The 16,802-nt window shown below is 37.9% G+C and overlaps 1 protein-coding gene across 1 annotated transcript in view; it reads left to right on the plus strand.

Moving 5' to 3' along the window:
• LOC129253290 (uncharacterized) overlaps nucleotides 1-6,830 on the plus strand; it is a 41,659-nt gene extending 34,829 nt beyond the window's left edge. The window contains exon 2 of the mRNA XM_054891596.1: nucleotides 6,187-6,830. Within this exon, the coding sequence (XP_054747571.1) occupies nucleotides 6,187-6,342 (156 nt within the window). The 3' untranslated portion in view covers nucleotides 6,343-6,830. The remainder of the gene's footprint in view (nucleotides 1-6,186) is intronic.
• The last annotated feature ends 9,972 nt before the right edge of the window (nucleotides 6,831-16,802 follow it).

Genomic DNA, 16,802 nt, shown 5'->3' on the forward strand with positions numbered 1-16,802 from the left:
TGACATTTGTTAAGCGTTAAATTTATGCGTAAAGAAATGATTGAAGCTTATTGTGAAAATGGTTGATATTTCATATCATGAAATTCGCGTTTTCTTTTATGGAAATAATCGTCCGAAGCAGTCGACAATTCAAAGGTTGGTGAAAAAATTTCAAGAAACTGGTTCTGGCGAAGATAGGAGAAAGACTAACGACCAAAAACTGGACTTTGTGTTGAGAATATTGATACTGCAGCGCAAGGTGTTGCTAAGCAACATTCAATATCGATATCTCGAGGATCTTGAATCGTTTGGTTGGCAGATTTTACACAAAGATTTGCAACTGCATGCTTAAAAATTCAATTAGCACATGAATTGAAGCCAACACACCAACGCAAAAATTTCGTGAATGGGTTCTCATACTTGTTTTGGTTTTTCTTGCAAATTCATCTTTTGTGATGAAGCTCATTTCACACTGGATGGATTTGTCAACAAACAAAATTGTCGGAGAGAAGAAACCACACGATTAATTTCAGAAATAATTTTAATTTTTATGTGTTTTATTTTAGCCCTCCGGCGTGCTATGAGCAATTTGCTCACGCAATTGGAAAATTGTCAGATTAACTTTAAAATAACGACTCTGAGTGCCTTAAGTAAATGCTTTTCCTGTGTGGCAATAATTCGAAGCGGTTAGTGTACGAATACAAGAATAATAAAAACAAAATTGCGCCCATCAGAGAGTGCGTGACACCACTTTTGCCAAGTTGTGCAGTGTTGCTAACCATTTGCTCTTCGCAATAAATTTAGTGCCTTTTATATGTATATCAATATGCGAAATTTTTTAATTTGGTGTTTGTTTCTTATTTTTAATTTAAAGCTCCCGAAACTATAAGTTAAAAAAAAAACTTTATTATTAAACAAAAGAATGTTAAAAAAGGTCACTCTGAGAAGATTTTAGTCTTAATGAAAATTTGTTGGTTCTTATAAAATTTGATATTTTGAAAGGGCAAATTTAATTTTTGCTCCTGTTAAGTTAATGCAAGAATATTAAATGTTCTTCTTTCAACACTTCCTAACATTGAAAACCTTTTTACACATTTTAAAAAACGTTTGAATTTACTGAATGCGAATTAAAACCATAAAGGTGTAATCGTTTCGTCCGGTCCTCAATGCGTAGTGGGATATAGCGCATCAAGAGTATCATAGTAAAAATAGGCAAAAAAATACCAGAAAATACTGAAAAAACCAAAACGACATTTTTACAAAAAGAGTATTTTATTTTGTTAAATAACCTGAAATATAGCAAATAAGTCGTTTTTTTTTTATTTTCTTTAAATGGGCATTTTAGTGCGTTTTTATATCCAAAGCTGGGAAATACTGCAATAGCGAAAGAAAGACTAAATAACAAAAAAAAAATGCTACATCAAATTACGAAAATGGTAATCTGGCCATACTGGTGCTAAAACCACGTAGCTCATTGCCAAATATGCTGAGAGCAAAGTAACGGTACAACGACAGGCGCCATCTCATTATTCTTTCCATCATGGTACGAATAGATATTAAAGAAAGAGGCTGATCGTATATAGTCGTATGCGGCATTTTGTTCATTGCTCGCCTAACTACGTTAGTATTTTGTGTTTTTTGTTTGTTTGTAATTAACGCACATGACTTATCCTTACAATTATTTAGGTTTATTTTTTAACATTATAATGGAAGTCAATTAATATATACTATGGCATACTTCATATATACTTCACAAATTGCGTGTTTGTTGGAGGAAATTTTGGATGACGAGGACAAGGTGAAAGAAGATTTTATGTTTTCGTCAAATAAAGTATAGGTGCTAATCATCAAAGTGACACGGAATTACCTTCTTACATCAAGTTGGGTGCTAATCATCATTTCATCTTGATGAAAATGCCGCGAGGCGGAAGTTTTATTTGGCAAAATATAAGTGTATAAATATGTATAAAATAGAAGGGAAACAATTGTACTTATATATGTTATCCTCTTTTCATACAGGCGATGGAGGCGACAAAGTGGATGACAAGTCAAACCTGGAATTATAATATACCTATTATAATAAAGGAAACACATTCGATCTTTGGAACTGCTCGCTGATACGCTTTTTTACAATTATTAATATTGCTGGTATAAACGCGTAGATTACACTGTGCGACAGTGAAATTATACTTTTATAGAGACCTAGTACAACTTGTAGGTATAGTAAAACTAAGAAACATGGTATAGGAGAAATTTCCAATACACCCCCAAAATCTCATTTTATGGCCATAAAACCGTTTTTCAGTAGGTGGATGTGAACAATCCCTCCTAACTTCGCCAATTTCCATCCGATTTCGAATTTGTTTTTTTAGTTCGAAAGAACAAAAACAATCCTTTTTGACAGTGTGTTGACATTTTTTCTGAAATGACAACTGACGAGACTGTAGACGGAAGTATTCGGAATTTTTTTATTTTTTCTCTATTTTTTCAACTTTGACATCATTTTTGCGATATTATCCGATATTGAGGATGTTTTTTAGTAGACTACTGTTATAGTGAATTTAATTCTGCGTCGAATGAGCTATATTTGACTGTAATTGAATTAAAATTCATAGAGTTGTGCGAGTTGTGCGAGTTTTAAGATTTTATTTTTTTACTAATTTTATAGCAAGTGTCAGTATAAACACATCATCAGTACGAAACAGTACAGGTTTAAAATTTTAAAAGATGTCGGGAAAAACTAATCTTCATTTCAAAAATGTTTGCTAGAGTCATCGAAAAACGTTTTCAAGGGAAGAACTCCATCAACATGCTTGCTGATTACTGCTGGTCCTTGAAACGTAAAACAAGTGATGACTCTTATAAACGGAGCAGGTCTAGCAAACATTTTTGAAATGAAGATTAGTTTTTCCCGACATCTTTTAAAATTTTAAACCTGTACTGTTTCGTACTGATGATGTGTTTATACTGACACTTGCTATAAAATTAGTAAAAAAATAAAATCTTAAAACTCGCACAACTCGCACAACTCTATGAATTTTAATTCAATTACAGTCAAATATAGCTCATTCGACGCAGAATTAAATTCACTATAACAGTAGTCTACTAAAAAACATCCTCAATATCGGATAATATCGCAAAAATGATGTCAAAGTTGAAAAAATAGAGAAAAAATAAAAAAATTCCGAATACTTCCGTCTACAGTCTCGTCAGTTGTCATTTCAGAAAAAATGTCAACACACTGTCAAAAAGGATTGTTTTTCTTCTTTCGAACTAAAAAAACAAATTCGAAATCGGATGGAAATTGGCGAAGTTAGGAGGGATTGTTCACATCAACCTACTGAAAAACGGTTTTATGGCCATAAAATGAGATTTTGGGGGTGTATTGGAAATTTCTCCTATACCATTTTTTTTAGTTTTTCTATAGCCACAAATCGTGCTAGGTCTCCATAAAAGTATATTTAATTTTTTTTTTTTGTCACACCGTGTTATTTATAAATTTGGAGTTAATTTCTGAAAAATTGCAATGAAGCCTATAAAAACGCATTCCAAATTCATTAAAAGAAATAATAGGCCAGTATTAGAAAAACTAAGCAACTCAGAATCCTCTGAACGGATTAGATTTTACGCATTGTGTCCGAGACGGACCAGAAAACGTGTTCCAACTTGCGTCGATAACAACTTCAACAAGAATCTCATCTAATGCTTAATGCTCTTATTTATGGTTATCTATACTAATATTATAAAGAGGAAAACTTTGTTTGTTTGTTTGTTTGGTTGTAATGAATAGGCTCAAAAACTACTAGACCGATTTTAAAAATTCTTTCACCATTCGAAAGCTACATCATCCACGAGTAACATGGATTATATTTTATTTTGGAAATAGGGCTCGAGATATAGGTCAAAACGTGGACCCGGGTAACCTTCGGATGTGTATGTACAATATGGGTATCAAATGGAAGCTGTTGGTGAATGCTTTAGTCCAGAGTATTTTTCATGCCGCTCCGTGACTAGGGTCTCGAGATAGAGACCAAAACGTGGACCCCAGAATGTGTTTGTACAATATGGATATCAAATTGAAGCTGTTGGTGAATGCTTTAGTACAGAGTATTTTTCATGCCGCTCCTTGACTGGGGTCTCGAGATATAGGTCAAAACGTGGACCCGGGTAACCTTTGGTTGTGTATGTACAATATGGGTATCAAATGAAAGCTGTTGATAAGTGCTTTAATACGGGGTAATTTCATACCTATTGATGACTAGGGTCTGGAAATATATGCCAAAACGTGGACCCGCCGTGTCTTTGCACCGAATTAAACCAAACTTACGCACATTGTTAAGTGAGTATTGAAAATGGGTTTCGTAAAGTTTGGTTGTAATTCGGAGCACTGGCAACGGGTACAGCGTTCTTTTGAACCAGCCATAATGTCGCTTACTTTTTTAGCGCTTGGGGCGGAACTGAACTGTCAAATTGACAGTGTGAGTTACAATGTGTCAATATTTCTTTCTGATTTGGATGCCATAAGGAAAAAACGTAAGTGCAACATGTAAAAATTGTTTGTGAATTTTTTTGGAGTGGATTTTGGAACAGTGAATAATTTCTTACGAAATTTGAGAATTTAATGTGAAATCCGAATGAAATTATGTGTTCGTGGAAAAAAAATTTTTTTTCGTTTTTTTTTTTTTTTGAAAAATATAAATGGATAATGGTTAAAAAAGCTCCAATGCTTAATAAAAAATATAAATTGAAACGAAAAATTCATGGATGATCAGGAAAAAAGACGATTGTTTATTCATATGCGTTGATTTGAAATTTAAAAACAATCTTCTTTTTTCCTGTTCTTCAATTTATATTTTATATTTACTCAACATCCGATGAAGCGACGCTTGGAGTGTTCGAGAGAAAGATTCTGCGAGATTTTTGGACCTTTGCACGTTGGCAACGGCGAATATCGCAGACGATGGAACGATGAGCTGTATGAGCTTTACGACGACATAGACATAGCACAGCGAATAAAGATCCAGCGGCTTCGTTGGCTGGGTCATGTCGTCCGAATGGATACAAACGCTCCGGCTTTGAAAGTATTCGATGCGGTACCAGCTGGTGGTAGCAGAGGAAGAGGAAGGCCTCCTCTGCGTTGGAAAGATCAGGTGGAGAAGGACTTTGCTTCACTTGGTGTGTCCAATTGGCGCCGGTTAGCACGAGAAAGAAACGACTGGCGCGCTTTGTTAATCTCGGCCAAAATCGCCTAAGCGGTTATCGCGCCAATTAAGAAGAAGAAGATTTACTCAAAAACAAATAGAAAAACAAAAAAATATTGTTTACGCCAAAGCGATTGAATAAAGAATAAAGAAATAAATAATATGAAAATCATATATTTTCTGTTCTAAACCATATCTATTCTATTTTAGTGTGCCCAGCGAAGGGGGCCGGGTTTGCTAGTGTTATGATAAAAGCAATTATTAAAATTTGAAAGTCCGAAATAAATTTATTTTTTAGAAACTAAACTATTACGAGTACTTTATCAAAATAACTTTACAATACTACTAACTAGCAATACTACCTACAATACTAACTAAATACAAGTATACTACTAACTAACAATACTAACTTTGCAATACTAAACTTACTATCATACAATGCCTACATAAGCTAGAGGCATAATAATTTTACGGGAAAGTAATGTGAGCAAAATGTTCACGCGCGCCAAACAGCGTTTCTCATTCAAACTCGCCTTCTCAATGGTTAAAACCTCATCTAGGCATCTTTTGAAAGATCCTTTATAACAAGGTTTCAAGGTCATTAAAGATAGATATAAGGGTAGCTTCCACAATAATTAATCATAACTGCTTAATAACCGTCTGATCAGACTGCCCTTGCACATGCGGGGAAATAAAATTAATTTAAAATATACCAACATTGAGGACCTTATTAATTTATACATGGGATATTTTTAACTTTCTTACATATATAATATTTATAAGCACATTTAAATACAAATATTGGCATATTGCTAATAAAAAAGTACAAATAATTTCATATCTTTGCCCAAGATTGCGAGGAATTATTCGTTTTGTTTTACCTTGTTTGTAAATTTCAACAAATAAATTAAACCTTTTATGACATTTGTTAGCAGGCACCTTTAGTCGCTCTGCTTTAAACAATAATAGATAAATCACATAATTAAAACTACATTTTTCTTTTTAGGAGGCTTTAGACACTACCGACGAAAAACATAGCTTAAAAGGTCTCCGGAAGCAATTTAGTGGACGATTTAAACGCTTTGTTGCCAAAAAATCGGAAGAAACACCAACCATTCCACCTGAACTTAAACCTCAACTGAAAACTATTTACGTATATTGAAGCGGTTTGACTAGATAGTGAAAATTATTATACTGTATATACTATGTATAAGTATATGGATACTATCTTCTAATTGTAAGCGCATCTGTGTATCTAAGAATATACTTGTATATGCAGGGAAAGCGAATATTTGTATTTTTCGAAAATAAGCGAATTTATTATTATTGTTTAATTTTCACAATTCTTTGATGGTGACACATTCGCATAAAATCATGTAATAAATTTGAGATCTTCTCCATGTTTCCCGAGTATGTGTTATTTCTGACTGCTCTGATAAATATTACATTAATATTATATTACATGATGAAAATTAATGCAAGGTATTACGCGTAAAAGCATAATATGCTAAATCTTTGAAAAATAGGACCTAACTTTTTGAATTTAGCTTCTTCACAAATATTACTCATATCAAATGTATGTATGCATAAATAAAAAAAAGAGCAAATAAAATAAGTTATACAAGTAAGGTGAAAGCTACTCTCAAGCCACTTTTGTACTTTTTCTTTTAATAAACCAGGCAATGGGCACCATATAATTTTAAGTACTTAAAAAAATATGGTAAGTTTAACCAGAGAATGTTAAGGAGATAAGAAGGCGTAAATGTTAAATGAGCTTTTTTCGAGTACTAATTTCGAAGAATGTTAATGAGATGAGAAGGTGCAAATGTTACTCTTGACTATTTTTAGTACAATTGAGATTTGAAAGATTTGCAGTAAGGGATTTTAAAACATCGACTTTATAGACACCACACCGAGTTTGCCCACACAAAAATTGAAAACACCACACACCTTTCATCTCAACGCACAACACGTCTCTCACCACGATATTAGACCAATTAAATTTTTACTATTTTCTTATTTTTGAAATAATAAAGCCAATTCCAAAGATATAGTTTTTTGAGTTGCAGCTGAAGTGAAAGTCGTATTTTGGATTGCGCATAGTTCCTGGCCCTTTCCATCTAACTTCTTGTATTGCCACGATAGTCGCTTTGTACGGTTAAATAGCGTTAGCCAAATTTTGAAGAGCTCTATTTTGATATAAAGTGCGAAAATTGGAACTAAATAATTTTGTGTCCTTTTGTTTTGTGATCCGGGTCGTCAAGAAGGTTTTCCGTTTTTGATTCGAGGCTTAGTTTCTGCTTCCATGACAAAGTTTGTTGTTTTTGTATGGAATTAGGTTGTCAGCCGTGTACCCAAAAATTCTCTCAAGGAGGACCAGATCACTCTACTACCTTCGATCCTTTTCTGTAGTCAATTACCGTACGTAATTTCTCTTTTCGTTTATTTCAAGTATAAATCATGTTTACTGTTTTTACAGACCACTTAGATCTAATATGAGCTTAAATTACTACAGATAATTATTAAATAAATTTAAAAATAGAGTTCAAAAATCTATAAAATTCATTTTTTGAAACCGATAAGTCAAGAGGTATAGAACTCGAGATCTCATTGAATTGGGTAGGGGTCCGAGAACATCGAGCTATTAAGCCGTATAAAACCTAAGGTTGAGTAAGAAGTGGATACAATAAAGTTAATGTGACAGTTGAATGAAAAATGGGAGTCAAAGATCACACCTAGATCCTTAAATTCATGAACAGGTAAAAGTAAAGTATTATCAATGCTATAAATGACTGGAAAACTTTTTGAGTGTTGGCGAAAGGGACCTGAAAACCTGTCTTAATACATACATACATAGAGAAATGCCAGAGTTACTGCACCAGCGGACGAGCACATTAATTTCCGTTTGAAGCATACCAGGTATATATGGTAGGAACATCCTCATTTTTTCTAATTGCAGAAAATATTTTCAAATCATCAGCACACAGAAGAAAGTTGGCAAATGAAAAGCAGGTATACTCGTAATATCATTAATAAATAGCCTTTTTTTATTTACCACATGAACTGGTGAGTTATAGTATATGCAGAGGTTGATTTTCTTATTATTCCGTCTTTTACATAGTAAAGTTGCGATTATCATGTGATCGGTCAACAACGTTTGGGCATGAAAACAAAAGTTAGCCCGTGACCGGTCAACAAAGTGAAAATATTGGGAAGTGCCCTGTTTGGTTCTGCAAAATCCTGGTTCTGCAAAATCCTGCAAACTTTCTGATATTACCTGTGTAAATTGAGATTCGACAGTTTCTGGGACAGAATATTCATCTAGCAATACTGTATTCACGGCAGAGCAGGATATGCAACGTATTTTTTCTCGCCATATGCACATGAATAGATGTAGTTCAGATTCCCCTTTTATATAAATTTATGCCCTATATCCCTTACCCAATATCACCACAAAAGGAGCTAAAACGTTAGTTTTCATATAAAATATCAACTCTAAAATTCTCTGCTCTCACCAATGACCGATTTTATTTTAAAAGCAATATTAATATTTCCTTATCTTAATTCTGAGATGTTCCGGTATTTTCGTGAATTGTCTCCAATTCATGTATACATGTAATTGACAAAACAGTGGGGAGATCAGGCTTTTAGATCGCATAGGGGCGACGAAGGCCAGAAATATATATACAGGGTTTGATTAAAAAGTATTGAGCCTTATTTTTTTTAAGCAATTTTATTAAACCTTTTGGCTTATACAACTAATATTCTTCGAAATAGGACCCTTGAGCGTCGTAGCGATCCTTCCACTGCAGGAAACATTTTTTAAACTCGTCCGCCGGAATCGCGTTCAATTCGGCTGTCACAGTTTTTTGCATCGCCTCGATGAAGTCGAAACGCCTCCCATCAAGCTTTCTTTTCAGGCGCGGGAACAAGAAGAAGTCCGGAGGGGACAGGCCTGTGCTGTAGGGAGGGTGGGGATGCACCGGACTCCCCATCTTGGCGAATGCAGAGGTGCAGCGGAAGGCGGTGTGCGCCGGTGCATTGTCGTGACGAAGGGTCCAATTGTTGACGAGGTCGGGCCGAACACGCGGTTTTTCAGCCGAAGGAGCACTTCTCTGTAAAATGCCGCGTTTACTCTGCTCACGTAAACTACCACAACGGTCAATGTTCAAAAATTCATGCACTCGGTTCACATCTTCGTTTGTTTGGGTCGCCTTCCAGATCGCTGTTCGTCTTCGACGACTTGAACGACTTGTGCCACCGTTTTACCTACGCACTGGACAGAGATTGGTCTTCGTAAGTTTCCTTGAGTAGCCGAATGGTTTCGGTACTCGTTTTGTTTAGCTTTACGCAAAATTTGATCGAGTAACGTTGCTCCAACGATCGCTGCATTTTCGCTACTGCAAAATCCTACCACACTTTTAAACCAGCTTTCACGCGCGGAGCGATGTTGACTGCACCGCTGTTGCCAGCGAACTGGGACCGGTTTCTAGTGGAAGGGGAAGGTCCAACGATCATTTTCCCCCACCAGCCGATTCGGTTGATCGCTTGGCAGACGCTCCGCGCGGGAAGGCTCATTATTTTTCAATCAAACCCTGTACGCTTAAAGCATTGTCGCTTGAACATTCGTTGTATTATGTTATGTTATGTTACGTTATTAATTGTTATTATCTCTTTATTTAGTAGCAGTCTTAGTTGCTCTGGTGCAGGTTTTACCTTCAATACAGGAATACCACGTGCGCTGGGCAAGATACGTTTTGCATCTCCTTAAATTTCGGCAGAGGTTTAATTAAATTAAGGGAAGCATTCCCATAATCAGGTTCGAATACTTTCACACTAGATATGGCCAACTTTTCTGTTGATATTATTGTCAGAGCCCATCAAACTCATAACGCTGCTTTTATAAAGATTTTAAGGCATACTTTTCTCGAAACATCTTTATTCAGTTAATAATTTCTACTTTAATTCTTACAACAAAGAGAAGCCAACCGCCAATCGCCAACCTCAGCCGAAAAGCGGAAGGAATGCAAATTCTCTCAAAAAACCATGAATATTTGAATACCAATGTTGTTCAAAACTAAAACATCAATGTCTATGAACAATCCATCAATATTTTTTGGATGTTTTTAATAAATTACTGATAGTTTTAATTGTTTATATAATAATAACCAGAACACATATAACATACTGTTACAAATTTGTTGCGTTCAAATTTAAATAAATCCCTCACATCACATACGTCCTCTGAGTTCGATCACTGGACTATCACGTGAAAGTCACAAATTAATGTCAACACCACTTGCTTTAGTGAATCACGTTTTTACTTTTCGTCTATTCGCTTACTCGTTTAACTTAAGACTTGGTTCCATATGCACATGCACCTCTGCTTATATACATGTGCTTAATAACTTAATTTCTAGATCTGGCAGCTCTTATCTTCCTTGCGAGTACTGCCCACCATCTGCTGACGTAATCAAGGCGAATTCATGTTTTTATTTTAGCATCTCATTCGCTCGCTATTGTTGCCAGTCGGTTCGCGAAGTTTCCGATTCGCAACAATACATTCAATTTATTTTTCAAAGGTAAAAATCAATGATTATAGTGTAAAAATAGTGTACACATGTCACTCCATATTTCTATGGAAATCCCATAGATGATCTGGAGATGATGGAGATCGATAGATGAGATTGGTATCGACAAAAACATATGAAATTTTGAGTCAACTTTGGTTTTGTAATTTTCACTTATACTGATTTTTTAATTTTTATGTGCTAATTATTTATTTATCGTCTTTCTCGGATCCCTCAGTGAACTGATTTCCCGTAACCGTATATTCCACGCTCATCACGTAATTGTTTTTATACAGTACCTGGCCATTGAATTATGACCGATGATAAAAATTACATATATATGGCTTTGAGAGCGAATAAAAAGCAAGCGATTTTAAAGCATTTAAAAACAGTTTACAAAGTTGTTTTTACTAAAAGCTTCTTCACATTTTTGCATTAAAAATATTTATTTTAATCTCATATTTCGTGGTTCCTCCGCTTGCTGTTAAGATGGCCGCAATTCGTTGAGGCATACAGGTAGTAGTGGTAGTGATGGTTGCCCAGAGAGTGGGCCCACTTGGACGAAGAAGTTTGGTTCAACCTTTGTGATACCATTGCAAGAGGGGAAAAGAGGTGAAGGAAAAAAGAGGACGAAAGGGAAGGGATGGGGGAAGGTTGAGTGTTGTGGACTACGAACGGTGACTAGTCTGCGGTTGTGTTAACCTCTTTATGTTGCTGATGAAGTTCATCAGACTTTTGTTTTCAATACCTGCTATATCAGAAACCTGCTATCGCAGAAAAGAAGTGAGAACCAAGATGGTTGAATCTTAGTCCCACGAGAGCTGGATAGCTGAGGAGCAAGTGCTGAGATGATTCCTCCTCATCCTCCATACAGCTGACGCAAAAAGGACTCGAAGTAATTCTGAGTCTTATATACATACATATATACCTCGCGGACAGTGCTCCGTGAGGATGCCCACGAAATTTGAGAGATGAGATGAGATGAGAATATCCCTCGAACGCCTTCTATCCAAACGTGGCCAGAAGCATTTCGCGACCTTACACGTTCGTATTCTTGCCCAGCGCTCGCTGAGGTGGTTCAAAGCCCATCCTTCCAGGAGTAGAGCGCAGGTTGTCAAGGGGATCCCGATCCTCTCCTTTCGTGGGCACACTACCTCACAGGTTCCTTGTCTGGCCAGCTCGTCGGCTTCGCAGTTTCCAGTAATGTTACTGTGACCAAGTACCCAAATTATCTGTATATTGAAGAATTCTGATGCAATCGAGAGAGAGAAAAGGCATTCCCTGACCAGTTTCGAATGCACCATCATAGAGCCTCGGGCCCTAATTGCCGCTTGGCTATCCGAGTAAATATTTACCTTCTTAACAGTTATTACGCAAGTAAGTAGACAGTCAGCTGCTTCTTTAATTGCGGCCACCTCTGCTTGGAACACACTGCAGTGATCCGGTAGCGTGAATTTAAGTTTGATGGGGAACTTTTTGCAGAATACTCCTCCTTCAACCCTACCGTCTATCGGTGAACAGGTTAACTAGGTCCTGTCCCCAAGTGTTGCCTCCGGTCCACTCTTCCCTTGGTGGAAGGTGGATGGAGAAAGTTCCGCTTGGACTAAGCGAGGGCACACACTGATCCGTCGACGAGGGGATGAGCTCAAAGTTTCTGAGGATGCTTGAGTGCCCATATGTGAGATTGAGCTTATAGCCCAAGCCCCTTAGTCTGATTGCGGTACGTGCAGCGGCAATTCTGCCTGCGATGCCTATCGGTACCACATTTGACATTACATTAAGCATAGGTATAGGGTAGGTATAGTTCGAAGCGCCCCACTGATTCCAATGAGTGCAGACCTCTGAACTCTCTCTAGCTTTTTAACTGATGTCGTCCTCTCCAGTGAATTCCACCAGACAACGACTCCATATAACAGGATTGGCTTTATTATGGTATTATAGAGTCAAAATACAACTCTAGGTGAGAGCCCCCATCTTTTCGCAATTGCGCCCTTGCAACCATACAAGGCGATTGTTGCCTTCCTTACTCTTTCCTCAATGTTGGGCTTCCACGTTAGCTTACTGTCAAAGATTAGACTTACGTTCTTCACCTTGTCAGAAAGCACCAACGGAGCACCCCCTATTGAGGGGAGTTGAGCTCTGGGCATTTTATTTTTCCTCGTGAAAAGAACGAGCTCTGTTTTAAGAGGATTCACCGATAAGCCGCAGTATGCTGCCCATCGAACAACTACAATCAGATATCCCTGCATTAAATCATAAAGGGTATCTATAAACTTCCCTCTAACAATAAATGACACATCATCCGCGTAGGCAATCAGGCTATAGCCCCTCCTCACCAGCTCCTCCAGCAAGTCATTGATAACAATGATCCAGAGGAATGGTGAGAGAACACCGCCTTGCGGCGTGCCCCTACTCACCTATCGGCGGAGAGAGACGCCGCCCCACTCTGTCACGACCGTTCTGTCGCTAAGCATTCTATAGATGAACCTGGAAAGGTCGGCTCCAACCCCCAGCCTGCCCAGAGATTTAGTGATTGCCTCCGGGAGAACGTTATTAAAATCCCCCTCGATGTCGAGGGAGGCGCCAACTGCGAGTTCTTTCTGATACAGGGATTCCTCAATACCCTTAACAATTGAGGCATACAGGTTACGCACTGTCGGTGTTTTTGTGACCGCTGTTTGCTTTTTTTGTGACCGTTTCCAATCGGCATTTATCGCTGAAGATGATCTGTAAGAAGAAAAACAAAACCACAAAATAGTGTGAATATTCACATTTTTTACTGCTATATGACAAAGGAAAAAAATGTTTTTTTTAAACTTACTTTCTTCCAATATTCCGCGTCGAAGTCTTTGTGAAGTTGTGCTCAAAGTTTCCGCCGATTTCGCATACACGGTATCAGTTTTGGCTTTTTTGCTGGTCGTCTGCAAAAAAATCCATTTTCGTATAAGCGTCGTCGTAACGTTCTTTTCGAAGTATTATATTTACTCCAGATTCCTGAACCTCTCTTAAAATCATCCGACTTGAAGCATTTCTGTTCCAGAGAACTGTTTGGACGATTTTGCGATCCTGTCTGGATGAGGTGATGCGTTCTCGGCGACAATTTTGACGATTCTTTCAAGTTAAAACGTTGTTGGTATTTTTCCACTTTTTGGCAACATTTACCACAGACGCCTTAGATATTCCAACGGTTCTTGCTATGTCTGCATAGCTCAGGTTCCTAGCTTTCTGCAATTTGTTGCTTTTGTCCCGATGTCAAATCCGACTTTCGACCCATTTTCTAAAAAAAACTGGTTAATTTAAAAAAAAAATGATAATCCACGGGACAAATGGTAAATTTTTTTGTAATTACTGGTGTTATATTTGAGATATATGAATATTCACTATTCAATTCTTTCACTTTTCAGTTGTTAGTTTTTTTATGCTCTTCACTAGGGTGGCCGTTATTCATGTGGAAAAAGTAAAACACCTTTATTTTTTGCGGGACACCCTCTAGAAAAGTAAGGCTACCTAAAAAACTGCAAATTATGAAATCTTAAGCCAATCGGAACAAATCTAGAGGTTCCGACTAGTGCCTAAAGTCGAAAAATAAAGAAAAATGGGTATTTTTTAAAAATAATCTCAAGTTAAGTAAAATAAAAATAGTTTATGTATGTTTACTATTCGAAATATTGAAGTTGTAGAATTAGAATATTGTGTTCTTAAAACTATGTCACTTTCTAAGAAATAATGATTTTATAGTAATATAAATATTAAAAATGTAAACAAATATTATATCTCGTGAACAGCTTCAGCAATTTCTTTCTTTCAGGAAGAATTTTTCCATCCCAGTGTACTACTCCAGCTGCAACCAATACAAAAATAAAATATGTTTATATATTAAATAATACAAATAACAACCATTTAAAAGTTCAAGTTTTCCATACCTTGAAATTATTTTTAACACATGTAGATATTTTCAATCGACTTTTCTTAGGTTCCTCCTCTAATGTTGTGCGATTTATTACAAGTGTATCAACGGGATGCCCAAGTGCTTCTGCGACTGCAATAAATTAATGAATAGCCGACCTATCAGAAATTGTTCACTTCTCCATAGATCCGAGAAGCCTCGGGGTAAGGGATTTTTTTTCCTCTTCTCAATGGCCCCAGTACTTCCGTATACATCATTTCAAGTTTCGGATCATCTTGTGATATCGCTTTCGGACGAAGAAAAATTTCTTGATCTAATCAAAATTTATTTATAACATTAAATTTAGTGAATTAAATTAATTAAACATTAAATTCAATACTCATTGTTCATACCTTGAAAACTATAATTTTTGTATATCTTTTAGAATTGCTGTTTCGTTAATTCCAAGCATACATACTGGACGCCCTTTCTCACGTTGTGAAAGACGAAAATATTTATCAGTTTCATCCTTCATCATAGATAGAGCATCAATATGTGCGATATCGAAAAAATTAAATTGAATCCAACCCTGGGCCAGAGATATTCTATTGCTGCGTATGCCATAAACGGGTCCACCCGAACTCCACATCAGTTAGGTGCAATAAGTGCCATGGGTGGAGCCACTTTAAGACCTGTTCAGGCCACCCATGAGTGGACAACTGACTACGTTGCCCCTGCTGTAGAGCCCTGCACCCGCAACCACGCGCGCGCCCGCCCACCACCATCAGGCAGTAACAACTACAGCGGAATGCACAGTAGGCCCAACGTAGGCAACCTCACGTGTCCCTCACGCCCGTGTTACTACAAACTTACCAAGAAGCTTTAAGCTTCTTCAATACAACTGCAATGAACTCACAAGTAAGGTCGACAAGATAGTTGATTTTATGAGCCGACACAGTGTCCCCATAGCTGTGGTAGAAGAAAGCAAGCTGCACGCTAGGTCCTCTCTGATCACCAGGGATGGTTATAACGTACTCGCGAGCGATACAATGGTGTTGGCCTAGCGTTCATAGTCCACCACACAGTGCAGTATCGTCTCATTGATGAAGGCATCGGCCGCAGGGACAGCACTTAGAATGTCAAGGTATACCAGGGTAGTAGGCAATTGCAGCAACTCGCCTGAAATAATAATTGCTAGCGCTGGTCCGATAAATAACATAACCTTGCGTCCTATGCTCTCGTTTGCATCAGATCCCTTGTCCCTTATCGTCTCGATTGAGAAACCTGCCGACTTTTTTTCGCGAATCACCGGTCATATTTTAACTTCATCAAAGTTAATTGGGCCGCCTTCGCTTAATTCACTGAAGACACCTTCGCCGCTCTTCCCATTCCCACCGATGTGCGCGCAGGCGAACGCGCATTCCGCAAGGTGTTCACAGCAGATGCGGCTCGCTTCGTCCCTGCTGGAAAGTTCAACGCCAGGTCGATCCCGGGGATCCCCGCATAAGGGATCTCAATTTGGGGATCCGGCAACTGGTAGATCTTCATAAGCGGACCAAATGGGTTAAGCATCTGAATACCTGCAATTTCACCACTGCTGTGCGTAAGTCCTGGTCCACCGTTAGGTCCCTGTCGAACCCGACGAAGCAAAACGACAAGGTGGCTATCACCTCCATCGGTTGCACTTCGCCGGACCCGAAGAGATTCGCGAGCTGCTTCAGCCGACTTTTTACAGCGTCGTGCCACCAGACGGCTGCAAAAACTGACGAACGATAGTGCGCCACTTACTTTCTCCAGTGATGAGGTTCAGGGGGGCATCAACAAATCAAAATCATCAAAAGCCATTGGCCCTGATGGACTAAATACACTGACGCTGAAGCACCTGGGACCATTGGGAGTTGGATTTCTCACAAGGGTCTTTAATCTGTCTCTGGCCACTCTCCTTATCCCTGACGAGTAGAAAGCAGGGAGAGTGGTCCCACTACTGAAACCTGGGAAACCCGCCAACCAAGGGGAATCTTATAGACCGATAACTCTCTTTCCCCAGTAGTGAAGACACTTGAAATCCTCCTACTCCCACTCTTCACGAAACACCTGGCCCCAGCCCCACATCAGCATGGTTTGGGACGAGTGCATAGTATCACCACTGCACTCACCGTCATAAAC

The sequence above is a fragment of the Anastrepha obliqua genome, chromosome 1 (assembly GCF_027943255.1).
Source record: "Anastrepha obliqua isolate idAnaObli1 chromosome 1, idAnaObli1_1.0, whole genome shotgun sequence".
NCBI classification, from domain to species: Eukaryota; Metazoa; Arthropoda; class Insecta; order Diptera; family Tephritidae; genus Anastrepha; species Anastrepha obliqua.